Source organism: Rissa tridactyla, chromosome 22 (genome assembly GCF_028500815.1).
Source record: "Rissa tridactyla isolate bRisTri1 chromosome 22, bRisTri1.patW.cur.20221130, whole genome shotgun sequence".
NCBI classification, from domain to species: domain Eukaryota; kingdom Metazoa; phylum Chordata; class Aves; order Charadriiformes; family Laridae; genus Rissa; species Rissa tridactyla.
In genome coordinates this window covers 1732248-1758794 of record NC_071487.1, presented here as the reverse complement: position 1 = coordinate 1758794, position 26547 = coordinate 1732248, and the positions used below count along the sequence as shown (strand labels likewise).

The following is a 26547-nucleotide window of genomic DNA, read 5'->3' as shown; positions in this document are numbered from 1 at the left end:
GCGTGCCTATTGGCTGGGGCGGGAGGTCTCCATGGAGACTGTGGCACCCGGCAGCCTCCGCGGCTCAGCTGCTTCCGGAGACGTGTCTGAGGCGGGGAAATGGCGTCCGGGGCGGGTGCGGGCTCGGCTGGTCAGGGCGGCGAGGCCGACGAGCTCTTCGACGTGAAGAACAGCTTTTACATCGGGGCCTACCAGGCCGCCATCAACGAGGCACAGCGGGTCAAGGTAGGAGCGGCTCGGAGGGAGCGTAGGGTATCCCTTGGCCCGCGGGTCCGTGCCTTCCCTCAGCTGTCCGGGCGTCTAAAGGCCCAGTCCTGCGGCTCCCCGAGCGCCTTCCGGCAATGCCTGTCTCTCCCCAGTCCGTTTTCGGTGCCCCCCGTCTCGCTGCGCTCGCAGGGGGACGCTGAGGTGGAAGGGGGGGACCCGAGAACGTGTGTGTGTGTGGGGGGGTACCGTGTCTCTGGGGGAGTCTCGTATGTGGAGCTGTGCTGTTGCAGGGTTGGGTCATGGTTGTACAGATCCCTGAGAGAGGTTCTTGTTTGTTCCCTGCAGCCCTCTAACCCGGAGAAGGAAGTGGAGAGGGATGTCTTCTTGTTCCGAGCCTACATCGCCCAGGTGAGGTTGTGAGTGGTGCTTTTGCAGCAGCACAGGCCGAGTGCAGGGCTGGAGTTGAGGAGGTTGTGAGTCTGAGTCCTCCTTCAGTAGTGGAACGCAATGCATTCCCTGCCAGTAGTGCATTTGCTAATGCCATTTGTTGTACGTAGGGTCAGGATGGCCTGGTGAGGCCTCTTTGAGAGGTGCTTTCTTATGTTTAAAATGTCATATGGGTAAATAGCCCTCTTTAGGGTTATGGAATTTGGCTGCGTTTGTACAGTATGACATGAGACATAAAGTAGAAATTTCCTGTTGTTGTTATTCTAACAGAGGTTTTGGAAAGTAAGCAGTTATTGCCTGCATTCTGAAAAATTAGTAATAGATTTTTTTTTTTTGTTGCCTTCAATAGAGAAAATACGGTGTTGTCCTGGATGAAATTAAAGCCAATGCTAGCCCTGAGCTCCAGGCAGTGAGGATGTTTGCAGAATATCTTTCAAATGAGAGTCAAAGGTAAGTCTGATAATAAGCTGGAACTCAAGCCCTGTCCTGCAGGGAATATGCTTCCACGTGGAAAGCTTCTTGTTGAAGTGTGGCCTTTGTTGTGATTTTCTGTGGTTTTGCAATGAATCCCAAAAAGGAAGACTTGTGTGGGGGCGGGATCTTGTTGTCTTGCGTAGTAATGAAACACTCCCAAATTCTTACCCTTGCTCTTCGTAGGGACGCAATTGTCGCTGATTTGGACAAGAAAATGGCAAAAAGCGTTGATATAGCCAATACTACTTTCTTGCTGATGGCTGCTTCCATCTATTTCCATGATAAAAATCCTGATGCGGCTCTGCGTGCTCTGCATCAAGGGGAGAGCTTGGAATGGTAAGTGGCATCGTGGAGGTGTGTGCTGGCAAAGCCGCTCTAGAGAGAGTTGCCATAGAAATGTCTGAGGCCTGGTTTGTCTCTAAAAAGCCTTCAAACCATTGAGAAACTGCTTTGAGCTTTGCCTTCTAAGTAGTAAATGATTTGGTGCTCGTCCTACAATATCAAGTCTATTGCTCCCTTGTGAAACTTAAGAACCCGATTTATTGATTCGTGTGTGCTCAGAATTGCTGAGATGAGCATTTTGTCAGTACAGCAAGGGAGCACTTGGGAGCTGGGAGCCAGCTTCCCTGTTCCGGGTCCTGCTCCAAGAACCGCCCGCTCTGTTGGTTCCCTGCGGCAGGAGGCTCATCTCTGGGCACTGGCAGCACATCTCTCTGTTCCCGGGCAAAGTGTAGGGAGCAGTAAAGCCTACAGTTGTCAAAATCACTTTGCTCTTGTTCGTTGCAGCATGGCCATGATGATACAGATTCTTCTGAAGCTCGACAGGCTCGATCTGGCTCGGTAAGTTTGTGTCCCTTTGCTTCTTAACGATGTTTTGGTGGGGGAGCCTTGATAAGAGAATTTTCATCCCCTGGCGTCCCCCAAGGTGCAGCATTTTACCGCCTGCAATGGACAGAAGACCTTGTGTGTAGGTACGGGTACGCTGCAGAACATTTTTATTCTTTGAGTTGCAATAGTTGTGGGGATAATAGAGCTGGATAAAGCTAAAGGAAGAGAGGGACCTCTAGCTTTAATCTCATCTTCAGCAGTGTGGTTTGAAACTCTAATCCCGGGTTCCTAACTCCTCATGGGGAAGTAAAACAGGGAGGTCTTTCACAGATTTTATTGGTAAAATATTGAGGTGTTTGTGCCACATTACCAGCTTGCCGCTGCTGTTGTGCTAGAACGATGGAAAAACTGAGAGAAGAAACTACAACCTTTAATTTCTGCCTTAAAGAAGTTGCCTTTTCTTTTACGTGACTCCCGCCTTTGCTTCTGCAGCAAGGAACTCAAGAAGATGCAGGAACAAGATGAGGATGCGACTCTTACTCAGCTGGCAACTGCCTGGGTGAACCTGGCCATAGTGAGTATCTTAAATGGGGATCCCTCACCTACAACATCTGAGAAGCACCACTCTGTATCTTATTCCTAATTGCTCTTTTCATATCATGCCTTCAGAAAAGTGTGCAGGATTTTTGTTGGTTTTGTGGTTTGTTTTTTTTCCTTTCCTTCAAGTACCGGAAAATATTGGTAATGGTCTTCACAAACTAACTGGCTATTTTGATTGTCAGCTTTTCATCTGTGCTCCTTAGCCTTCAGCTCACACAGGGAAGAGCTAAACCACACTTAAATATTTCACAAAACATTATAATATAAAATGGAAAACTGCAGCGTTACTAGCATCCAGACCTTGCAATTAAACTCCCAGAAAAAAATGTAATGCTCTACTTAGAGCAGACAAAAACATACAGTTTGGCAGTCCAGACAAGCAGGTGATTGAAAACAAGCAGTCTCCTAAAATTCGGTGAAGTCAAAGGTTATGCGTGCAATAACCTGTTATATTAATAAAACTTTTTTTAGTGTACATTTGGTTTTGTTGTGAAATCTCTCATATGTAGCCCTTGCCTTACCATACTGTGCGGCTAGGTTCTCCTTAAGATCTTTCTGCAAGAGATCCCACCTCTAACTGGGGAAGATGCTGCATGTAGAACCTTTCTGAAGTTGGAACTTTTTGAAAAGCCAGGTGTCCATACGTGCGTTTAATTATAAAAATCTCATTCATAATCCTTTATTACGTCAAACATCTGAAGTGGTTCTTTTGAAGTGGTTTTTTTCTTCTTTTTGAATGGAAGCCTGGATCTTTTGATCATTTAAGTGCTTCTTAGTATTAAATATTTTTACATTTCTTTCATCTATGGCCTGACAGTGATCTGTTGTGCTACAGGAGATCATGTGGATGCCAGCAACTGTTAGCATTGGTTCTTACACATTTTATACCTGGGCATTATAACCCTAGAAATTAACTTTGTGCCCAGTCCGTCAACCGTGGCAAGAACATAGAGGTGTAGTGAAACGGTGGGTGTTTGTCTCCTCCCTTTGCAGGGTGGGGAGAAGTTACAAGATGCCTATTACATCTTCCAAGAGATGGCAGACAAATGCTCCTCCACCCTCCTGCTCCTGAACGGGCAAGCAGCCTGCTATATGGCTCAGGGCAAGTGGGACGACGCGGAGGGAGTGCTTCAGGAGGCACTGGACAAGGTACTTTCTGGTTTTGCCAGGCAGAGTTGCTCTCAGGGGTCTATGGAGTAAACCAGCAAGGACCTTCACTGTTAAACTGCATGAAAATACCAATATATTGATATATATCGCTAAGGGTGATTGCTGTATAGACCTACCCTTTCTTCTACTTTGCCTTTTCCAGTAAAGTGAGCTGTGGGTTTGGGCAGAACTTGTTCCTGCAGAACTTGTGCTGGTTGTTACGCTGGGTCGCGGTAAGTTGGATAGATCAGGTGATTGTTCTTGTTTGCAGGACAGTGGCCATCCTGAGACCCTGATCAACTTTGTCGTTCTGTCACAGCACTTGGGCAAACCGCCAGAGGTGAGGCGTGTTTTATTGTACTCCGCAAGTGAATACGATCAGCCTGTTCCTGCTGCCGAGCGCAGGCTGCAAGTTCCTAGTGCACGTAGAGACTCTGCTGGGGTTTTTCGGTTTTGTAGGTTCTCATCAGGACTGGGATTAACAAAATAGAGTAGTTCTGGGGTGCAGGGAGCTCACATCTTCAGTATTCAGTAAAGCGTTTGTGGAAATACAGGTGGTGTAGATAATGGTATATACTTGCGAGGAAGGCCTGGACAGAAGAAGTCTCTTTAGTTCTAAGTTCAGTTCTCACTGATTATTTCTTGAACCCGCTATTTAAGGTTTACCTTTTAAGTGCAGAGTATGCACAGGTCTTACTGGTTTTAACTGGGGCTGCTAACGTTCAGGACACAGAGAAAATCGGGTCTTTACTCACTGCAAACAAATACATTGAAGTGTGGTGTTTTAAACTCTTGGCTTCTCATGTTATCTCGATATTTAAATTTCTCTGTCTCATCCCTTCAGGTTACGAACCGCTATTTGTCACAGTTGAAAGATGCGCATAAAAATCATCCATTCATAAAGGAGTATCAGGCAAAGGTACTAATTACTTTCTCATATAAAATTGAATTTGTCATGCTTCGTACCAGTATCTGATGGGGCGAGTGGTTTGTTTACCAGTAAAGATGACTGCAGTTCAGAGGGGGCAGGTCCGTGGTCTTTCTCTGTCACATCACTTGCCAGCAAATTTTCTAGCCCTTGTGAGAGAAACACGAGCCAGGTGTTAAACGAAGGAGTGATAGACCTGAACCCGGTAACATCCTGAAAGAACAGCTCTGTGATGTGGGCTCTTAATTTGAGTCAGAAGTTTGTTACTGTCGGACTCTATGCTTGAATAGTGGAAGCATCCTTCTGGAAGAGAGAATTTGGAGAGGGGGAAAGAAGGATAAAGATAGTAGCGAAGAGAAAATGGAACAAACTGAAAAAAATTGAGAACTGATACATGTGAGCTTGCTTCTTAGAATTCCTTTTGCCTTAGTGAGCTGTGATAGCGGTGTTTTCTTCAGCAAACGCAGGTTTTATTAAATTTTCACTAAAGTTCAAGATTTGTTAATTTTATTTTTGTTTCTGATTTGAAGGAGAATGACTTTGACCGGCTAGCCATGCAGTATGCCCCCAGCGCGTGAGGAGAGGGGAAGGAGGCCGTGGCCCTGCTCTGGGGTACCTTGGGAACTGGGGTTGGTGTCCAGAGCCTCTCTGGTAACACGGCAAAACGCCCTCTGCAAGGGGGTCTGGCGTAACTCGCTGTGGCAGGGTCTTGCAGTCCAGCAAAGCTGGTGCCAAACCTGTATGTAACAGTGGCTACTTGAATTTGGTAGCTGAAAAGCCTGCGTTGTGGCTTGCCTGGGTCCTGAACTCTGCTTAAAATGCAGTGCGAAACAAGAGTGTGCAACTCTGTACCTTAAACATTCCTAATAAAGCCTTTTCTGGATCTGTGTGCCCCTTGATTTCTGGAATTCAAGTAATTCTGCTCTGGGACTGAGCCCTGTCATCTGTACCGAGGGCACGCTGGTGGGAAGAGTATGAAGGTTAATTTTAAGCATCTGCCTTCAGTCCATGGATGAATCCTGAGTTATGGATCTTCTTTCAGCCTGACAGGTGACTCCGCCGTTAACTTCATCATCCTCTGGAAGAAGCATACGCAGCTGCAGGGGTCACTGCTGGTGAGAGGGAAAGCTTCCCCCAAAATAAAAATAATCCGATGGTAATAGGCTCGGCCTTAATCTTAAGTTGGTAGAATGCAGTAGCTCGTGTCCCGGAGCCAGCAAAGTACGTCCTGCAGCGCGTGTGGAAGTGCGCTTGTCACCGGTCACTTCTGAAACGGTGGTGGCTGTCAGACCTGACGTGTCGTGGAACATAACGTGACCCAACGCTACGTGGTGATGCTTTTCAGGGGCCGCGGACTCCTGGGTAGCGTTTGAGGCCACTGCGTGTGTCGGGTGATTGTGTTCTCTCAGAGATGCAAAGAGCAGATGCCCAAGTGGAACCCTCAGCGTGGATCTGAACTCTAATATTTGCATTATCTTCTGGGTTGCGTTTGGGGAGGGGGAGAAGAGGGGTTTGCGCTACACTGTAAATGTGTCTCCCTGGCGTTTCCTTTGTGCCCACCTCGGCCGAGGTTGCTCTGAAAGGGCTCATTGTCTCTTTCCTTGGCTTGTTTAGTGAGCAGCGATTTCCAGTGAGGGGTTATTCATGGTCCAGTCTGGAATGAATGTTTCCTTTGTGGAGCTGTCTGAGGGAGATGTGAAAGGGGCTTGTGTGCTCGGGGGCAGCCATTACCCACTTGATGGGCCATGATAAATTGACTTAAAAATGTAAACAATAAAAGCAAGTGGCATAGCAGGAGCCAGCGCTGGCCCTGTGAGAAGAGGGGAACATGTTGTCCCGACCTCCGAGAGGAATGGGTTTGTGTTTTCTCATTGCTGCCCCAGACCAATTAGAGAGGTTCCAGAGAACACAAAGGCTGAACGGCTGCGGTCAGAGGACTTTAAATGAGATAAAACTCATTTCTATTTTGTCTGTTTCTTTCGCTATCAAGCTGGTTCGAGTTACAGTTCCATGAGTGCCTGGGATATGATGATGATGATGGTGATTATCTCCAGTAGAATCCCACAGCTGCCATTTAGCCAGTAGTTCTGGTGCATTAGGACACAACTGAATTCCATTTCCTCCTCCATGGCTGAAACCGAATCCCACTGCGCTGCACCAGCGCCTTTGGTCTGAGGTTCTTTACTATGAGACAGTTGGCATTTTAGGAGAATCTTCATCTTAAACTCATGCTTCTCCTAGCGAGCCCAATGTCTGACTGTCTGTCTGTGACTCTGGATGTCTTGCTTTTCATTTAAAACATGTATATAACAAGATTTGTGTTGCGTGAATCAGCGGCTCACCCGAGTGCAAGCTGCCTGCCTTCTGGAGGAGGCACTCACTCAGGTCTTTCACCAGGTGTGACCTTTGGGGCATGTGTATTTGTGTTTTCCAGGTGTATCTCATTATTCCAGACCCTTCTTAATTGCAACAGGTGCCCAAGTTCAGCTGTAGGGTGGAGGCACCTGATTGCTTTCTGCTGAAATGCTCTGTGAGGAAGGGATGAATCTTCTGCTGCTTGGAGGCTTCTGCTGGGAGGTATGGAAAAAAGAAAGATGGGGGGAAATGTTTCTCTTTGCATATTAAATGAAAAAACGTTGAAGGGTGAATGTTTAGTGAGGCATTGTGGGCATGGAGAGCTGTAGGAATTCTGTGGTGCCGGAGAAGGTTGCCAAGGCGCTGTGGGTACCTTCCAGCCCCCACCACCACCCAAAGGGTGCCCCTTGGCAGGCAGAGCAGTTTTCCACTGTCGGATCAGCAGTTGTTGTCTCTTGATGCTGAAATATTAGTATTTGTCTCCGGTTCTTGCTGCTGGAGCAGCTCCAGCCCATTGTCACGGCTCATCATCCAAGAGAGCCGTCGCATTGTTGGTTTGGTTTTGGTTTTTTGTGGGTTTTTTTGGGGGGTAAGAAATTGCAATATAACTTCATTCAGCGAGAGCCTGGGCTCATTAACAAGCATCTAATGAGCCGCTGCTCCGTTCCGTGCTGATTAACGGGCACCTAATGAGCCGCCGCTCCCCTCCGGGCGCGCTGCCCTGGCCCCGTCGGGGTTTGAGGGGGCGAGCAGAGCCCAGAGGGGGCGAGTACCGCCCGAAGGGGGCGAGCGGAGCCCGGAGGGGGCCGGGCCGTGCGCGGGGAGGGTGGGGGGCGGCTCTTAGGTCCCCGGTAACGGCGGGGAGGGGAGTCCCGTCCCCGTCCCGCCCCGCGCGGAGCCTGCGCGGAGCCGGCGGGCAGCGGCGGGCCATGGGCGGGCAGCGCTGATCGCCATGCCGCCTCCCGAGCCCATGCCCGGCTACGGGCAGCTGCTGCGGCGGGGCTACGGCAGCTTGGCGGCGGCCGTGCGGGGCTGCGGGGACTGCGGCTGGGAGCTGTCGCGGCGGACCTGGGCCGAGAACGCGCACCTGGGCTGGGGAGAGGTGCTGCTCTGCGGGCTCTGCGCCCTGGCGTGGACCGCGCTGCGCCGCGCCGCCGCCCGCAGGCTCTTTCGGGTCAGTCCGGGCCGCATCCCGGGGGGGGGACGGGGAACGGGGTACCGGAGACCAGCGGGGCTGCGGGGTGGGGGCGCCCGGTGCGCCGGAGGGCTCGTCTCTGCCACCCGGGGCCGCGTCCCCGGCGCACCGGAGGGCTCCTGGCCGTATCCCGGCGCACCGGAGGGCGTCTCTTTGCCACCCGGGGCCGCGTCCCCGGTCCCGGTGCACCGGAAGGCTTCTGGCCGCATCCCAGTGCACCGGAGGGCGCCTCTTCGCATCCCGGGGCCGCATCCCCATTGTACCGGGGGGCTTCTCTCCGCCGCCCGGGGCCACATCCGCGGTCCCCGGCGCACCGGAGAGCTCCTCTCCGCCACCCGGGGCCGCATCCCAGGGGCCGGGGGTGGCTCGTTGTATGGGAAAGCCCGTTCTCCTTCCCCTGGGGCTGCGTGTTGGGCGGGGAGGGGGGGTTGCATGAAAGATTTCTCCCCCCCCCCCGACTTCCCCTGGGGCTGCATCCTGGAGCACCGAGCATCCCGCTGCACCGGGAGAGCTCTCCCCCCCCCCCACCCCGGCCCATGTTCCCTTTGCTGCGTCCCGGGAGGGGTTGGGGGTTATTTCTTGCGTGGGGGAAGGAAAGGACCCCACTTCTATGTGTCATCCGTGGTTTGCATGAAAAATGTCCTTCCCCGCTCTCCCTCCCCGGTTCTGCGGGAGGATGGCGTGGGGAGAGCTGCTGCGCTGCAGTGCTGGGCTGACCTTCCACGGAGCAGGGGGGGATCCAGGGATGCGAGCATCCGACCCCCACAGCCCCTGAACGGCCTTGCTGGCCGTTGTCTCCTCCTTGTTCAGACCGTACTTTGTAAGGGACAGGATGAGCAGGACGTCCCGGGGAGCGCAGAACGGCTCTGTTTAATTTCTTGCTGTGAAAAGCATCAGTAACGAAATGAGACCTCCCTGTTCTTTCCGATGGCTCAGTCCCAGCAGAGCCGATCTCTTCCACGCTGCTTTCCTAGAGAGATGCTGCACGCTTCGCTCTGCAATTACCCTGGCCTTGATAGGGCTTAGGAAGGCAGAAGCAATGGAGATGCTGTATTTTGGGCCTCAGGGATGAGAAGACGGCCCTTTTCTCACCCAGCCGTGAGTGTGGTGGCACGAGGCCTTGAGTAGCTGCAAGAGCACGTGTGGTTCTTTGCAGCTATGTGGGACAGGCCTCGTTCCCTGGGCGAACCGCTTCCTTCAGAGGCTGCTTCACAGATTAAAGACAGCTACTTCGCATCCCGTAATTAGGCTCTTGGGAGTTACTGCTGTCCTCTCTCTGCTGCCGAGCCTGCCTTTAAAGTGGCTCTTCCTTTACCGCTCAGAGCTGGCTTTGCTTATCTGGTAACGCCAGGTGGATCTTGACCTCGTGCAAGGTGCCGGTCTGAGTCCTCTGGAGTGGTTTGAAGCTGCTAAAGCAGCACGTAGGCAAGGTAACGTGCTGGCTTTTCATGGAGGACTGAATTTCTCCTTGTTACCTGCACTCCTGTCTGCCTGCGGCTACTGATGGGCAGCGTACAGTGCCTGGGAGCGCTGGGACTGGGTTTAACGAGGTTGGAGGTAACCCTAGTTCCATCGTAACAAATCGGAGGTAATTTCCTTCGTGCTCTGGTTCCTCCTTGCGTAAGGCTCACCTTTACAGAGCGAGTGGTGATCGGGGCGTGAAAAAAAGCCCTCGGAGGATGCTTGGCAGCTTGTACGAGTGCTGAGGCGTCTCTCCTTCCCAGAAATGGGTCACACTTGTAATTGCAGAAGAGGGAGGGGGGTTGATGGGAGCCGGTTCCTGTGGCTACATCTGCATGTGTTACAGTGAGGAGATGCTGAGCGAAATTGTGATAGCATCAGTTTGCTCCCTGCAGATAGGTGGAAGGGTAACAATAGGCAGAGACAACTCACTCTCTCTATATATATATTTTTAAGGATCTTGAAGCATTTCTCTGCTTTGCCATGGGAAAAGCTGGAGGTTGTCGCTTTCCTCTGAGACCTCTGGCAGTATTTAGGAAATCAGTTCGTGTTGTGTGACCCCTGTACGGGCAGCGGCGGAGTGGGGTCATTCAGGATTAAAGTCAGCAAGAAAAGAGACCTTCTGTGTAACACTGGGAGGAAACTTCTCCCGTGCTCGGGCCCTCGCTTCCCAGTGCAGACTTGAGGAGCATCCTTCCTCATTTTGAATCTCTTTATGTTCCCTGCAAGAACTGAAACGCTCATGGTTATAAAAATGAATCCACTCAGTGTCTGGAGAATGCTGCCTTCCTGCGTGTTATTTATAAATAATAAATCTTGCCGCTTGGATTGTGATTCTTTGTGCCCGAAGAGGAAGTGACTCTTGCCACAAGGCCTTGAAGCTTGGAGCGTAAAGTGCACCTTACTTAGCTCTGGCCGTGACCGCTCCTGCGAGAACGGCGTGCGTTAAAGCCAATACCTCTTCCTGTGCTCGCTGCATGGCCCCATTTTTATCAGCGGGATCGCGAGAACGGGAGGGGAGGCTCCTCGCCCTCTTCTAGGACCACAGCATTTGTCCCACATCGTCTTTGTCGCAAAAGGTCTCGCAGTTGGCTTGGAGCAGGGGTAACGGCCGTGCCTGTGGTGGGAGGGCTTTGGTTAGCGTTTGAAAGTGCCAACTTTCACCTGTTACAATGACTGGGTCGGTGCCTGGGCATTAGACGTGGTTTTCCCGCTGTACTTAGAGCAAAGGTGATTTTTGGCCGTTGCCTCTCCTTCGCAGAATCCTCACTTGGTGCAAATATGGAGCGGAGTTATTTTGGTGTTGGAAGGATGCCAGTTAGCTGAGCAATTGTGCATTACTAGGTAGGGAAGGACCCCAAAATCAGCTGTACTGGGGGCATGGGCATCCCTGCAAAGGCCTGAGGGACGTCTCCGTCCTCTCTAGGGTCTGGCCCGAGGGTCTCTGCTCTTGGTCCCCTTGACTTCAGGGTGCATAAACTTCAGTGATGCTTGGGCCATGTCTGGTTGTACCAGCTCACTGGAGCTGCAGGCCACCTTCAGAAACGAAGACCAAGCCGGGTCTAGGCAAGTGTTCCCATCCCTCAAAGCCTCCTCGGTTTGTGTGCCCTGTCCTCCTGCTGCCGCTGGTGTCTGAGCTCCATCGGTCTCTGAAAGCCACCGTCCTTGGTGTGTCCCCTGTGTGGAGAGTGGCTGCAGCCAGGCTCTGAGGAGTTTGATTAAAAAGCAGCAACCTGAGCATCTCCGCATTAGTTAAAGGTGCCGAGGCCAAGTGCTGTTGGAATAGGACCAGGCAACTTGGCTTGGGAAAGGCTTGGTGAGCCCGTGCTGGCAGTCTCCGTCCCCGAGCCAGGCTTGAGCAGTGCAGTGAAGTTTATCTTGAATAGATAAAACTAAGAGCACACCTAGATTCACGCTCAGAGATGATCCAGAAGAGCTGTGGCAAGCCCAGGAGGACACTTGCAGCCCTAAACTACCCTGAGCCATCTTTGCTGCTGGGAGTTAAAGTCCCCGAAGTCAGCAAAGTGCAAGTCCGTAAGTGAGCAAAACCCTCACTTGTAAAAGCTGCCTCTGAGTCTGGTGATGTTCGTCAGGTATCGCCTCCGTCCTTAACGACTGTCTGCCTTTGCTCTGCGCTGGGGAAATGTTTTCCGTTTTTGGCCCAGGCACTAGTCAGCTTGCTGCCTTGGTGGTGTCGGGATTTGTAAGGCATTGCCGTGTCCTCTGCAAGGAAAAGTGTTGGGTCAGTTGAAAAATGTGCTCTGGACAGCAGGGTTTCTAGGTGAGAGATACGGTATAGCCCCAGGAAGGATGTGGAAGCTGGAAAGCAAAGGTTCCTATTATCCCTTTCAGCGATTTATGCAACTTTTCTCTACCCTATGGTATTGTCAAGACTTGTTTTTCCAAGCCCCGGCGCTGGGGGGAAATTATCGCCGTCCTGAAAACCGTCTGCCCAACACAATCTCTGCGGAGGGCGGAGGAGACCGATGGAGCCCGGGGGTGGGAGAGGGCTCTGCCTGGCTCTCCTGCTGCGCTCTGCCTGCTGTTTGAAGCACGAACCCTGGAAACTCGAGGGGAGAAACCCACAACAATGGGCCTTTTCTTCACCCTGGGGAATGAAGCTGCGTCCCGGCGCGGGGGCTGCTCTCCCGGTGCCGCTGTGTCAGCAGTCAGGCATGAGGAGGTTATTCAGCCCCCGCGGCACCCCGGGGGCAGCTGTGTCTTCTCTTGCTTTTCTCTCTTCGGGGCAAGCTTTACCGCTTACCGAGGAAGAAATAACGTCTGTTGGTTTGTTGCTATTGTCGTAGTGTCTCTTTTCTATGTGTTTATAGGAGTCCAGAGCCTAACGCAGCTTCCCAGTGTCTCAGCTGCTGCAGGGATGGGGAAACTGAGGCACTGAGCAGCTGCGGGGATGGAGCAAGGAGAGCTGGAGCTCTTTCTGCTGGGCTCGGTTTGTTCCCCTTTCCCAGCAGGGTGACAGCCACTGCCCTCGGGTCCGCAGGCTCCAGGAGACCCGTTTCTTCACGTTTAGAGAACAGTGACATTTTACTGGCTCTTTCCTTCTGCAGGCTCTGTGTCCCATTGCTGCTGTGGCGGGGGGTGGCGGCCTGTCCAGGAGCAGTGTCCAGGCTGGGTATGGAGGGGACGTCGTCCCTTGGGGTGGAAAGACACCGTGGCAGCCCTGAGCAGGAGCACGCCAGGCTGCGGGGAGCTGTGCCGCCGCCGCGGAAGGGGCAGTAGCTGTTGGCTGTGGCCGGGTTTTGAATTGGAGCTCTGCTGGCTCATCATTATCATCTGCATTGAGTAAAAACTGATGTAAAGCTGCCAGTTCCCTGGGCCGAGGGTGCTTCGTGCCAGCCATTCCTTTGTGTTCCTCTGGGGAACTTGTCGTGCCCAGGCGCGGCATGGCTGGGATTTGGCGGGGCTCTCGTCCCTAGGCTGGGGAGGTGGCAGAGGCGATGGGGGCGGCCGGGGGGGATACGGTTCCTCTGTAACAAGCCTCAATTCATAACCCATCACCGCGAGCCTGCCGGGTTGCTGGAAGGACTCGTGTCCTGCTGCTTCAGCCGGTTGTGGATTTGAGGGGACTGGCTGCTTTCCTCCAGTGCCGGAGGCTGTAAAAAGGAAGAGAGCGTGTGTTTGCTTTTTGCTGCGAGTATTTTTTTGACACTTCAGCAGAGCTGTGGGCAGCGACGGTTTCCAGTCGGTTTCTCTTTCCAGCTCCAAACTGCTCTCGCAGGGTGCTCGCACCCGCTGCTCTGCTCCGTCCCCCTCCTTCAGTCCCCGCATGCTGCGGGGGAACAGTCACGTCCCTCAGACCCAGTAATTTTACCGGTGAATCAGAAGATGCCTGCGAAGGTTTGCGTGGGGGTAGCGAGGAGGAGGAGGGAGGAAGAGCCGGTCGCCCTTTAAGCGCAACCCCATTACATCACACTTGCCAAGAGCCTTGGGCTCTTTCAGCCGGATCCGCTGTTCCCGCCGCAGCGCCCGTCACCCTTAGCAACAGGCATCTCTGCTCCGTTGCCGTGGGAACGGCAGCTGGGTAGCGGGAGGACATCCCCCACCTTGCGCATCTCCCAGCCCCTGGGAGAGGGCAGATGCATCTCCTGCATGGTGTTGGCTGGTCCGGGCATCTCCTTGGCTTGCGCTTCCCCACGCAAGTGGTCCTGGTTTTGGTGGGGCCTCTCCAGGGCCATTCATTTGTCCCCCCAGCCCCCTGTGCGATGCTGGTTCTCTTCCGATCCCTCCCTGTGTCTTCTCCAGAGCCAAGTCCCGTTTCTGTAGCGCTCAGGGTACGGCCTGGGATGCCCCGTGGCTATTGAAGGGAGGAGGGCAAGATGCACCATGGCTATTGAAGGGAGGAGGGTGGCTCTCTCCAGGACTTGTCGCTAACTGTATGTGCAGTCAGGGCTAAACCCTCTCTGAGCCATGGCCACCACAAGCTGGAGTGGGGTAGCCCTTCCCTGGGTCTTGCTTTTGCTCCAGACCGGGACCTGCTGTCGTGCCTGCAGTGTCTCTTCATCAAGCCGTGACTGCAGGCTCGCAGTGGCAATTTTCTGCGCTTCTGCCATCTCTGCCGGGGCTCCGAGTATCCGTAAAACGCAGGTTGTCTCGGTAGCGTGTGACTGCCCCGGGGGTGGTGGTCCTTGTCATCGGCTCTGCCTGCCGGGGGCAGAAATGTGGTGTCCTTCCCCCTCCGTGGGCAGGGAGCCGCCTTGGCGGGCGATGGGCAGCCAGGCTGCGAGGGGGATTTGGGGCCGAGCTCAGCATCCTGAATTCAGCCCCGGCTGGGGAGGGCAGGAGGCTCTGCAGCCCACTGTCCTGGTAGTGTGGCGAGCTGTCCCCGTGTCTGAGCCACTTCTATGCTCCACTGTATGGAGACACAAATAATTCATGCTTTCTGGGCTCAGGACTTCCTGTCTCTGCATTATTTATTCACCCTTCAAGCTTCCTCCTCTTTTTTCCTGCCGTGGCTCCTGTTGGAAGGAGCCTTGGCGGCGGCAGCGTGTTCCTGGTCTCAATGGGGACAGCCATGCTTCGCATGCGAGATGCGCTGGTGGGGGGCCCAGAGCTGAGCCTCTATAGCTGGGGGCTGGGGCGGGGGGGGGGATACGGACAACTTGGCAGAGCTTTGCGGGGCTGCTGCTTCCAGGTCTGACCAGTGCTGGGAAATTCAGCCCGTAGAACAAAGCGCTTTTAGGCTGGGACAATGCTTGGAGCGGAATCCTTTGAAAACCTGGTGTAGAGAGGGGCTAAAAGCCAGACCAGCCGCTGCCCAGGGACAGCTGGGGCCTTAATATAGCCTTTGAGCATCGGGGGGCCGAGCGCCGGCTGCAGAAAGTGCTGACCTGGGGCAGGGTACAGTTACTTTGCAGGCATTTTATTTTCATCTTGAGCTTATCTGGTCTCTCCCTGGGGAGCTCTCGGCCAGGGGCCTTTGGGTGTTATCTGTGTTTCAGGCAGCGATGGTTCCCTCCGGACCTTGAGCAACGCTCCCCCTGCGCTGGCTGCTGCCCTGCCGCCGCGCTGGGGGGGGCAGAGGTTGGCCGGGCTGACAGGGCTCTGTCGCTCTCGTGATGAGAAGCAGAAGCGGTGCCTGGCGTTGCTCAGCTGCCACCGAGGGGAAAACATCCCTGCCCGGAGCCCTGGCTGAGCCGGCGGCACGCTCGGCGTGCAGCATCCCTCGCTCGCCGGCACGCGGTCCGAGGTGAAGGGTAGCGGCGGCTGCTCCGTTTTACTGTTTAATGCTGGGGCTTTGCTTTCCCGGCGGTTTCCAAGTTGCCCCTGGCCTCGGTGGCCCCGCGCTCTCGCTGCTGCGGTGTCGGGAGAGCTGGGGTGGTGCCGGTCGTCCTCGGGAGCCCGGGGAACGCAGGGTGAGAAAGTTTCGTTCTGATTCGCACGAGTAATCTGCAGAACCGCTCGTCCTCACATCCCTCGCTTTGGCCATATTTGGGGAGGCTTCGCCTCCTGTTTTAGAGCCCCAGCTGGTGGGAGGGGTGCTGCAAACCGCAGGGAGGGGGGAAAACCAGCAGCAGGTCAGCCATTTCAGTGCCGGTCAGCCAGAAACACTGCTGGGAAACGCGTATGAGCGTGGGTCGGTGCGAGAGAGCAAGAGGAGCTGGTAGCCCAGCCTTTACCGACTCCTTACCTGCAAAGCTGTCCCCTCCAGCGCACGTGGGGGGTCTCCTGCTGTTCTGGTCGGGGAGCGGCAGCAGCTGCGTGTTTAGGACTCTGCAAAGCCTTTGCATCCTCAGTTGGAAGACTTTTCTGGGAGCTGGCAGCGCTGCGAAGCCCGTATGCACAGGGGTAGCGTTGGTACGGCTGCTTCTTCTGGGTTTCCTTGTGCGGATAGGAGTTGATTTTTATTTTATTAGCTATTGACTCTGTTCTGCAAAAGCCAGCTGTGGTCAGCCCTGCTCCTGGAGCCAGGGTGATGGAGCGGTGCCCGGACAGTGGGACGTGTCCCGAAGGCTTCTGCCTTCTCCTGGGGCTCTGCTTTCGCAGCTCCTCACCCTGGCTGAGCAGAAGGGTTTCTAGCCTCGTGCTTTTCCCTGCTTCAGGCTCTCTCTAGAGCCTCTTTGACCTCCGTATTCACGCTGTAAAGAAGGAAAACGTGAGGTTTGGAAAAATGGGGCTCGTGACCCTGGTTTTGCCCTGTCTGGTAGCTCACGCAGAGCTCGAGTCTCTGGGAGATTCGGTGCTCTGTGCCCTGTGTGACGATACTGCTCCCTTCTCCTTGCAGCCCTTTGGGGAGTGGTGCAACTTGCAGCCCAAAGATGCTGCCAAGATGCCTGAGAGTGCCTGGAAGCTGCTTTTCTACACGTTATCCTGGTCATATGGCATTTACCTGCTCTTCTTCACCGACTACCCCTTCTTCTACGACCCACCGTCCGTCTTTTACGGTACAGCAAGAACCAGGGAGAAGTGGGGATGGATTAGGGTGTCCAGGTTGCTGGGACGGCTGGGTTGAACAAGGGAAGGGGAGTTGGGGTGAGCGAGGGAGAAGACCGAAGCCCTAAATTGCCTTTTTCATGATGCTGTGGGTGCAGAAAGGGCACAACAGGCTGTCTCCCTTCATTTGGTTACAGAGAGAGTCACCTAGTGGCTACTGCGGACAGCAGGGGCTGGGACGTGCCAGGAGGGGTTAAAGCAGGAGAGGAGTAAATCAAACGCTTCTCCTTTGGATCTGGGAGAGGGAAGGGGTCTAACACCAAAGGCAGCGTTTGGGAGCCGGGACACCTGGCTTCTCTTCCAGCCTTTGCCCCCGTGAGGTCCTGGGTGGGAGCCCCTGAGCACAGCGAGGTGCTGGGGCTGCTCGGGGCTCCCCGAGGTTTGCGCTCCCGCCTCTGCTGCTGACGGAGGCTCTGTGCTCATGGCTTTGGGCTCACCCGGGTGTCTTTGTCCTGCCCCAGGCTGGAAGAAGGGCATGGACGTGCCCACGGACATCGCCATCGCCTACCTGTTGCAGTGCAGCTTCTACGGGCACTCCATCTATGCCACCGCCTACATGGACACGTGGCGCAAGGACTCCGTTGTCATGCTCCTCCACCATGTGGTCACGCTGACCCTCATAGCCTTCTCCTACGCTTTCAGGTGAGGTCCTTGGCTGTGACACCGCAGTGTGCCTGGCGCGGCCTTGGGCAGCCACACGGCAAGAGCTGCCGCCTTCACCGGCACCTCAGGGGCACGTAGTGGGACTGATCTCATCAACGCTTATCAGTAGCTAAAGGGCGGGCGTCAGGAGGATGGGGCCAGGCTCTTTTCAGCAGTGCCTGGTGACAGGACAAGAGGCAACAGAGCACAAACTGGAACACGGGAAATTCCATCTCAACATGAGGAAAAACTTCTTTCCTGTGAGGGTGGCGGGGGTCTGGGACAGGCTCCACAGAGGTGGTGGAGTCTCCTGCTCTGGAGACACTCAAAACCTGCCTGGATGGGTTCCTGTGCCACCTGCACTGGGTGACTCTGCTTGGGCAGGGGGGTTGGACAAGATGGTCTCCAAAGTCCCTTCCAACCCCTGCCAGTCTGTGACTCTCTTGCTGGGTTGGTGGTGGTGTCTCCTCTTCCTCCATGCTCCCGCAGCAGTCCCTGTGCTCGTGAGCCGTTGCACAGTGCCAGGCTGGGCCGTGCCAGGCTTGTTTGTCTGGATTATTCAGGGACTCTGGCTGCTCCCGGCGTGATGGACCGTGGGTGCTGGGTGCTACCATGGGCCCGCCGCCCCACACGTCTCCCTCCCTGACTCCCCTCTTTCCCACAGGTACCACAACGTGGGCATCCTGGTGCTCTTCCTGCACGACGTCAATGACGTGCAGCTGGAATTCACCAAGCTCAACGTCTACTTCAAGCACCGGGGGGGAGTCTATCATCGCCTCAACGACATCATCTCCAACATCGGCTGCCTCACCTTCAGCGTCAGCTGGTGAGCTTGGCCGCCTGCCCAGCCCTCAGCCGGCTCCCAGCCCTCCTCACCAGCCTTTGCGGAGCCCCCGCTGCCCCGGGGCAGAGCTGGCTGGGTTTGTCTGCCTGGGAACGAGCCCTTTCAAAAAACGGCTTGGGAAGTGGTTCCCGCAGAGCCTGACCCCATGCTGGGCTTGGAATCCTTCTGTAGTCACTTTGCCGTCTGTCACCACACAAGTGCCTGTGAAATCTCGCTTGCAGCATGACAAATGACCCCAGGGGAGGAGGAGCTGTTTCCATTTTCCCACTCGCTTGGTTTCGGCAGTAAGAAGCGCTTTTGCAAGAAGGAAACAGGACGTAGGGCTGTCCCAGATTCCAGCCTTGCTGTTCCTCTGGGGGCAAGGCAGGACAAAAAAAACAAGATGAAGAACAGAGATGGGTAACTTGCAGGTTGTCGCTCCTCATTGTCCCCCTCCTTCCTCCCTCTCCGCGGGCTGCTCAGCAGTCAAGGTTTTTAGTGATAAACCAGGGACGCACAGGACTAAGAAAACCTTCCAGCTGTATTCCCTTCCATCCAGTTGAGAGAATTTTCACCGTAGACCTGCCTCTCTACCCTGAGGCAGCCCTTTCTCTGCCCGGCCTCTGCTGCCAAGCCTTTTCTGCCCGCAGGAATTGGATTGTCCCCTCCATGGCTGCCCTCTCACGGGGTCTGTGTGAAGTCCCACCTAGAGCCAGCCTGTGAACCCGAGCCGGGTGCCCGGAGCAGGGACTGCAAGGGACGCTGGCGAGGGCTGCCTGGGGGCGGGAGGTTGTGCTGGGTCTCACGCCTCCCCCAGGATCCCCCTTAAACCCACCCTGCTCCCTCTGCCCTGGCAGGTTCTGGTTCCGTCTCTACTGGTTCCCCCTCAAGGTGCTCTACGCCACTTGCTACTCCAGCCTCCAGTCGGTCCCGAATATCCCCTTCTACTTCTTCTTCAATGCTCTGCTCCTCATCCTCACTCTGATGAACATCTACTGGTTTCTGGTGAGTAGGGGGAGCTCAGCAACCCCTGCGCTACCTTCTCCCTCCTCTGCCGCTCGGGCACGGCCCCTGCTGCCTGCCCGCCTTTGGGGGCGGCTGGGGGGCTGCAGGGATGGAGGAGGCTTGGGAGGACCGAGGGGTGGTGGGGGAGGAGGGAAACCCCTGTCGGTGCCCGGGGGGCTCCTCTGCTCTGGAATTCAGACTGTCTGGCACCCCGGGGATCCCCGGGGAGGGAGCGGTAGCAGCAGTTGGGGCAGGCTGGAACTCAATAGGGGTGTAAAAGCTCTGGCATCCCCGGAAGCTTTGGGGAGGGGGTGAAAAGGGTGGACTTGGAGGGCTCACGTCAGCGAGCTTCGGCCATGGGCAGCATCCGAGTTCATCATCCTGGGGGGATGAAATCAGTTACGGGCAGTTGCAGGAGCGCTGCTCCCACTGCGGCTGGTCATCAGCCACATCCCAGGGCTTTGGCCATCCCGGAGGGATCTCCCCTGCCCTTCTCGGGGTTGAGGACAGCAGAGAAAGGTCCCACGTAGCAAATGGGCAGTGGGCAGGTTGGGCGGCGCAGCTCGAAGCCTCGGGGTTTGTGGCTGACAGCGTCTCTCCCCCCACAGTACATCGTCCTGTTTGTGGCCAAGGTGCTGATGGGGCAGATGCAGGAGGTGAACGACGTGCGTGAGTACGACGTGGAGGACAGCAAGAAAACTACAACGGTCAAGAAGAAGGAGGCTGGACTCCAGCTGCCCAATGCTCTGAAAGAAGGGTATGTGGGCGGGGGGGGATCACGCACGTGTACAGCATCTGTGGGAAAGGGGTGCGGGCAGACTGCCCGGGGCCCTGCAGCCACTGTCAGAGGGTCCATCACTGGGCTGGAAGACAGAAAAGCCGGGTGCTTCGGCAGAGAGTGTAAAACACTGCTGCAAGTATCAAGAAGGGCTTTGTACCTCCACGCCGCACGTTGTGGTGTGTCCGTCCATCTTCCTGTCCTGTGAATCCTCATCCACCCCTTCCCTGCCCACGGCGTGGGACTGGCCCTTTGCTTGGCGCAGAATCTGCGCTTCGTGTGGTGAGCACCGGGTCTGGGAAGGTGCTGGGTCCCACAGGGCGGCTCTGGCTGACCGGGGACAAACCGAGCCCTGTCACGACAGGTCCGACCTCGGTAGTGATCTGTGAGAGTACGGGAGGGCGAGCCTGTGCGGCCACCAAGGCTCACTGCCTGCCGTGCTGTCTTTTTCACAGGATGCACCTGAAGAATGGACTTGTAAAAGACAAGCGGTTGTAAGGGCGGCGAGGCCGCGGCAGCCTGGGCAGCCTGGCTGGATCTGGGGACTGACCCGGGACCCTGCGCTCAAACCCAGCAAACGAAAGGCACAAGGAGAACTTCATCCCCCACCCCCCTTCGTCCCCTGCCCGGAGCCGGGGAAGAGTTGCCGCTGACAGGATCAGGCACCTCTCGGGGCTTGCCTGTGACCAGCCTTCACCTGGTGCTGGTGTGCTTTCTGTAGCCAGTCCGTGCTGGTTCTGTCGGTGACTGGTGGCTTTGCTGGTCCAGGTAGGATTTGGAGCTGGCTTTAGGTCCCCTGGTGTTTCTCCTGTCACTCCATCCCTCAGCTGTTCTCAGTCCCTTTGAGATTTCCCCTGTCTTTATCGTTGGACCCTCCCACCACCCCTTCCTCAGCAGCCCTGAAGGGTCTCCTGACCCAGTAGCAAACTGGGGAGGGGAAACCTCCTCTCCTCCATCGGCATCGCCGTCCAGGCGAGGGGAGCCCAGAGCCAGCTCCTCTCTAGCTGCCGAGCAGGGGCTGGAGGTGACGCCGGGCACCTCTGAGCCTCCCTCCTCAGGAGGGGTCCCTGATACGGAGATGTGGAGGCACAGCGCAGTTCCCGTGAGCGCGTCTGCCTGGACACCCAGCCCTGCAGCGTTATTCCAGCCTCCTGTCCTGCCGGATGAGGGCCAGGAGGTTTGATTTGCTTAAAATGCCCATTGAAGTCTTATAGTTGCTTAAAAAGCCAGTCCTGGTCCTGCAGGGTCCCCTGCTGAGGGGTCTCCAGACTCTCACCCAGCGATGTCTGCTTGCTCCGGTAAAGAACAAATCCTTTCTGCTCCCGGCGGTGGTTTTCCAGGCAGCGCCGGCCCCGAGTGGTGCAGGGTCCGGAGGCTGGGCTGGGTCTCTGCCGGGAAGCCCGTGGGTTTTACAGCCCCTCTGGGTTTTACAGCCCCTCCAACCAGGGCTGTCCCGTTGCTCTCCTCTCGTGGGGCAGCACCCACGGCTCCCGTGTCCTCCCTGGGATGTGGAGCTGCCTCGTAGCTGGGGACAGCAGGCAGCAGAGGGTGGGGGTTCAGGGCATTAATTCCAGCCATCAGAGCGTGGTTAACTGTCTTTTGGGTTTTTTTTTTTGTTTTCTTGTTTGGTCTGTTTTATTGATGCAACTCCAGGCTCATTGCGTGAGCCACAGGAAAAGTTCTTCGGTAACCAGAAAGTGAAATGTGACTTGGGCTGATGGAAACTGTCCGGAGCGGTGGCAGGATCTCCCACCTTCTCGCTTGTCATCGCCTAGCGGGGCTTCAGCGGGGCACGTCTCGGTGCTTTGGCTCCTTGGCTGCCAAGCGGGATTTGCAGGATGGAGGAAAGGAAGGGAACCGATAGCCCCGGCCTCTTTCTGCTCGGTCGTAGGAGCGTTGGGGCAGTGACGGTGCCGAAGTGGGGTAATGGCGGTGCCGAGTCAGCACCCGTGTGGGCAAACTGAATTTCGTGGTACCAGCTTGCCCAGGCTTCGTCATTCAGCTGGGTGACTGGTTGCCTGACATCGGTGTGCCGCTGCGGGTTTGCTGGGATGGCTGGAAAGGGGCCGTGCCGCTGGGGGTGGGCGCTGATGGCTTTCCGTGCTGGCCCTGGGGCTGCGTGTCCTGTGGGCAGGGAGCCAAAGGGAGAGTTTGGAAGACTCGGTGTGCTGGAAGTTGACGGCCTTGAGAGAGAAATGTCGGATGCTGTGATTTGGGGGGGGCGGGGGGAAGCTGATTTGGGAGCGGGGAGCAAGAGGGAGACCCAGACCTGAGTCTCCCCCTGGACCTGGTGGAATGGGAGCAGCACTCCACATGCCGGCAGCTTTGTGTGGGGAAGAGCAGCCTCTTCCCTGCCACCAGGGACTTTGTTGTTGGACCTCGATGGTGTGGAGATGTGGGAGATGTAGGAGCTCCGAGGGAGGGGGCAGCCTGAAAGGGTTAACGGGTCCGGGGGAGCCTGGAGGGGACCGTTCACACCCTCTGCCCAATCCTGGGAATCCCTGGGTGCTAATTGAGCACTAACCAGATGAAAGGCTCCAATCAGGCCATCAACACCCCCCACCCCCGGCCTCAGGTCCCCAGCCCGGGCTGCTCTTTGTCTGCGGGAAGGAGAGGAGCAATGTGGCTTCTCCCCAGCTTCAGAGCCGGCCTCGCCTGGGCTCTCCTTAGCCTGGTTCTGGGCATGGAGTTGAGCTTGCAGGAAAGTTTCCTCTTAAAATCCTTGGGTCTGAGCGCCAAGCCCAGTCCGAAAACCCCCGTTCCTGTGCCGTCTGTGCTCTGGCGGATCTTCCAGAAGAGAAAGACGCTGCTGCCTTCTACAGACAAAGACCTGGCGGATGCCTGTAGGGTGGAGGAATTTAATGTCCCTGGGAACATCATCCGTGTCTTCGCCGACCGAGGTACAGAAACGCTGTGGTTTGGGTCCTGTCCTTTGGAAGCTCTTCTGGTCTCTGGGCGGGGAGACTTTGCTCCGGTTCTGCCTTTTCTGGCTCTTGGGTGGGAGAAGCTGGGGCAGGACGGGGCGCTGCTTAGAATGGGTCTCCAGGAGCGATCCCTGCTGCGTAAGCTCTGGTCCCTCTGGTTGTCGTAGATAATTACGTACAGTTTAGAAAGGAGTCAGTAGAGGAGGCAGCGGGTGTAAGGCTCTGTCCTGGAGTCCCCTAATGCAAGTCCAGAAGATGCTGGTTTGATCCCAGGTTGGGCTGGCGGTGGTGGAGGTGGCTCCTCACCTGGGCAGTGGTAACGTGGCTGTGGGTGAGGCCGGCACCCAGCTCCGGATGGGGACGGGATGCTCGGCCGCTTGGCTCTGTCCCCCCCCCGCCGCCTCCTTTTTGCCCTCATGCCTCTGGCTGACCGTGCGGCACATCTGCTGCAGCCCGTGGCCTCTCCGAGCCCTTCTCAGCTACTTGGGAACTGTTTGGTCGGTGTCCTCCTGGTCTCGAGCCACCAGGGAGCTTCGCTTCTCTTGTGATCCCAGGTTTCCAAGGGAAACCTCGGGCTGGCTGCAGCAGGCAGCTTACCAGTCCCTAAAGGTTGCTGCTATTTGCCCTCCTTTCCCCTCCGTCCCAAACAGCTGGCACCCCACAACCCGCCCCGTACTGGGGGGAGATATTTACAGCCGGGGAAAAATAACTCCCCGAGACGTTAAGCAGGGGAGATGCTGGAATGGCTGTAGCATCCCCGCGCCGCAGGCTGGAGCCCAGGCTGGCGGTTGTGCCTCCAGACCTTTCTGAAGGCCGTGCCATCAGGCTGACAGACCCCGCTGCATCGTTGTCATCTCCATCCGACGCCTGCGGGTGCGCTTGGCTGCCACCGTCAGCCCCATCTTCCTCTCGCTGTGCAGCCAAGAGCTTAAACCGGAGCACTGGGAGGCTGATCCCACTCAGCGTGACAGGGTTCAACCGCCGCCACCCCTATTTCTCCTTCTTTGTCAGGCCACTTCATTCATATCGGGCAGCCCCAGAAGCTGCTGTGTCTGCAGAAGCGTCTCTACTTTAATCTCTCTGTGCTGGAGGAGGGCGAGCGCTTGACGATGGCTCAGCTGGAGATCAAATTCAGCCACAACTCCTACCACACCTCCAGCCGGGGACAGGTTTTTGAGCTGAGGCTCTACCAAGCCTCCCAGATGTCTCTCCGGGGGATGCCCTCCCACGGGCACGGCCGAAAGCTGCTGGTACAGCAGTCCTTCGCCCAGCTGCACAAGTCTCTTCTCTTCAACCTGAGCGGGGTGGCGAAGGACTGGAGAACGCACAGCAGGAATCTGGGCTTGATCCTGGAGATCTCGGTGAGCAGCGGAGACGGTGCATCAGCCCTGGCGAGCTGGGGGCTGCAGAGCCTCTGCGCCAGCATCGACTCCTTCCTGGACACCTCTCTGCTGGTGGTGACCCTCAGCCAGCAGCAGTGCAAGGCTTCCAGGAGGAGGAGAAGCGCCCACTACGCCCCCGTCACTCCCAGCAACCTCTGCAAGCCCCGGCGGCTTTACATCAGCTTCAGCGACGTGGGCTGGGAGAACTGGATCATCGCGCCGCAGGGCTACATGGCCAACTACTGCCTGGGCGAGTGCCCCTTTCCCCTGACGGCCGAGCTGAACAGCACCAACCACGCCATCCTCCAGACCATGGTGCACTCGCTGGACCCCGAGGGGACCCCCCAGCCCTGCTGCGTCCCCGTCAGGCTGTCCCCCATCTCCATCCTCTACTACGACAACAACGACAATGTGGTGCTGAGGCACTATGAGGACATGGTGGTGGACGAGTGCGGCTGCAGATAGCGGAGCCGTGTGTGCCGGGGGGGGTCAGTCCCGGCTGAAGCGTTGAATGATTGATGGAATAAATCCGAGTGCGTTTAATCCCCGCTGTGATGGTGTTGAGGGAGTTTCCCCGTGGTGCATCGCCTGTCGGAGCCCGCCCTGGGGCTGCCCTTCTCCATGCGCAGCCGGGGAGGGGATCTGGCACCCTGGGGTCATTAGCGGAGCGTGAGTTATCCAGGGCTGGGTGCTCAGCCCTCGGCTGAGCAGGATGGGATTATGATCAAGCCTGGCGCCGGTTGTCTCGTCCATTCCCCACGGGCGATGGTGGCACCAGGCTGTGAATCCCAGACCCCTCTCCTTCTTGGCCGAGCACCCGCTGGGCTTCTGCTTTTCAACTAAACGCTGCCGCTTTCTTAGTGCGAAAAAAGAAATTCCTTTTTTTTTTTTTTTTTTTTTTTTGGTGAGATGATGTTTGATGGGGCCTGTGCTGGGAGGAGGTGCCGTGGTGGCTCCGGTCCCGCTGCGGGATGAGGTATGGTGTCATGGCAGGAGCCGCATTCTTGCGGTGCTGCGTGACTGACTCCCTTCCCCCGGCGGCGTCGGAGCCTGGAGCAGCGCTCGCAGGTGTCTCTATTGCTGTGGGAACTCAGGGCTGAGCTGGTTTTAGTGGGCTGTTGGCACTGGGGCAGTTTTGGGGCGGGGGGGGGGGGGGGCAAACGCAGCCCCTGGGGGCTGTGGGGAATTTGCTGTGTGAGAAATGATTTTTGGCTGAGGAAGGAGTGTGTGACGCAGGGAATGTGGTGTCCTGGTGCAGAGATGGTGGAGTCAGCGACACCTTGTTCCCTCCCAGCCTGCTCTGAGGCGGTATTTAATTTACCTCGTTGGATAATTGATGAGACCGGGGCGTCCCCTCTCCCTGGTGGCGGCAGGACCAGCCTGACCCGCGGCTGGAGCCAGATGGCAGCCGAGCATCAGGCAACAGCAGCGCCGCAGCGTTACAGCCCTGGTACGTCAAGCCCCCACGTTCACGTGGTTGTGGGTTTTAGGGTTATTTTTGTTTTATTTGTGGGTTTTTCTCTGGGAGCCGGCCATGGCAGTAGTGTGGCCGTGCTCTTCCCGAGGCTGTTCCATGCCCGTGGCAGCAGCGCGGTGGAGCCCAGCACGGGCCCAGCTTTGCAGTCGGGGCTGAGCAGCCCATGGAGGAGCCGCTGCTGTTCCGGGCTGCGCCGTCTCTCGGCAGCTGGAGGTTTGAAGCCGCTGAGCCCTTCCCCGTGTCGGGTTCTGGCCCATGTTAAATGTTCCTGACACACCTGCAGCTCTGCTTTTTTTTGGGGGGCAAGGGGAGGACAGAAAAGGAATCCGAGTTAGACTTGAATTTTTTGTGGTTGTTTTTAACTGTGAACCTGACACCCTAGCATAGATTATTTTTTGTTGTTGGTTTTTTTGTTTTTTTTTTTTTTTTTTGTACCAATGTCGTATTGTCTTCATGGTCTGATGAAGTATTCCCAGGCAACGCTGGGCTTTCTCCCTCCGGGGAAGCGCTAGAGGTTTAACCACTGCAGAGAAAACACCTTCCTGGCCCCCGGGGCCGCGTTTGTGCTGACACCACTGAACTGTGTCGCTGAACACCACGACTCGGGGACTGTCAGTGCTTTAGCTGGGTCCTGCACTAACATTTTCGCATCCAGTTGGGGTTCTTGACAGCACCGCGGAGCAGAGCGCTCCGGGGCGGCCCCGCTGCGCACCAGCAGATGAAGAGGAGCTCTGCTGCAACCCATTTCAAGCACGTAAATGTTTTAAGGGCTTAGAGTAGGACTTCACTAAAGCAAGCAGGAGCCATTTCTTTTGAATTTAAGATGAGCAGCATTAAGAAAAACCTTGAAGTATTGGTGTGTTAGTGCTGGTGCTGTGGCAGACTCCATTTACGGTGCAGGGGGTACAGCAGGCCACGGAC

At 56.0% G+C, this 26547-nt stretch overlaps 3 protein-coding genes across 6 annotated transcripts; all 3 read left to right on the top strand.

Moving 5' to 3' along the window:
• Positions 1–56: 56 nt before the first annotated feature.
• COPE (COPI coat complex subunit epsilon) lies at positions 57–5516 on the top strand. Its single transcript, XM_054181697.1, has 10 exons — positions 57–225; positions 553–615; positions 1004–1104; positions 1312–1464; positions 1915–1968; positions 2449–2530; positions 3550–3705; positions 3977–4045; positions 4550–4624; positions 5164–5516. The coding sequence occupies exons 1-10, from the start codon at positions 100–102 to the stop codon at positions 5209–5211; spliced, it is 927 nt and encodes a 308-aa protein (XP_054037672.1). The 5' UTR covers positions 57–99; the 3' UTR covers positions 5212–5516.
• Positions 5517–7922: 2406 nt separating this feature from the next.
• On the top strand, positions 7923–22070 carry CERS1 (ceramide synthase 1). Of its 4 annotated transcripts, none has more exons than XM_054182303.1 (7): positions 7923–8162; positions 16387–16546; positions 17057–17237; positions 17902–18063; positions 18918–19065; positions 19674–19822; positions 20299–22070. In XM_054182303.1, exons 1-7 carry the CDS (start codon positions 7941–7943, stop codon positions 20339–20341), a joined length of 1065 nt encoding a protein of 354 aa, XP_054038278.1. In that variant the 5' UTR covers positions 7923–7940; the 3' UTR covers positions 20342–22070. The 4 variants fall into 4 exon arrangements, with proteins under 4 accessions (XP_054038278.1, XP_054038279.1, XP_054038277.1 ...); XM_054182304.1 differs by lacking the exon at positions 7923–8162 and adding an exon at positions 15100–15517 and having other exon boundaries at positions 20299–22066; XM_054182302.1 differs by lacking the exon at positions 7923–8162 and adding an exon at positions 15720–15959 and having other exon boundaries at positions 20299–22067.
• A 22-nt stretch (positions 22071–22092) lies between these two features.
• GDF1 (growth differentiation factor 1) lies at positions 22093–25259 on the top strand. The gene is made up of 2 exons (XM_054182300.1): positions 22093–22743; positions 23779–25259. The coding sequence occupies exons 1-2, from the start codon at positions 22371–22373 to the stop codon at positions 24612–24614; spliced, it is 1209 nt and encodes a 402-aa protein (XP_054038275.1). The 5' UTR covers positions 22093–22370; the 3' UTR covers positions 24615–25259.
• The last annotated feature ends 1288 nt before the right edge of the window (positions 25260–26547 follow it).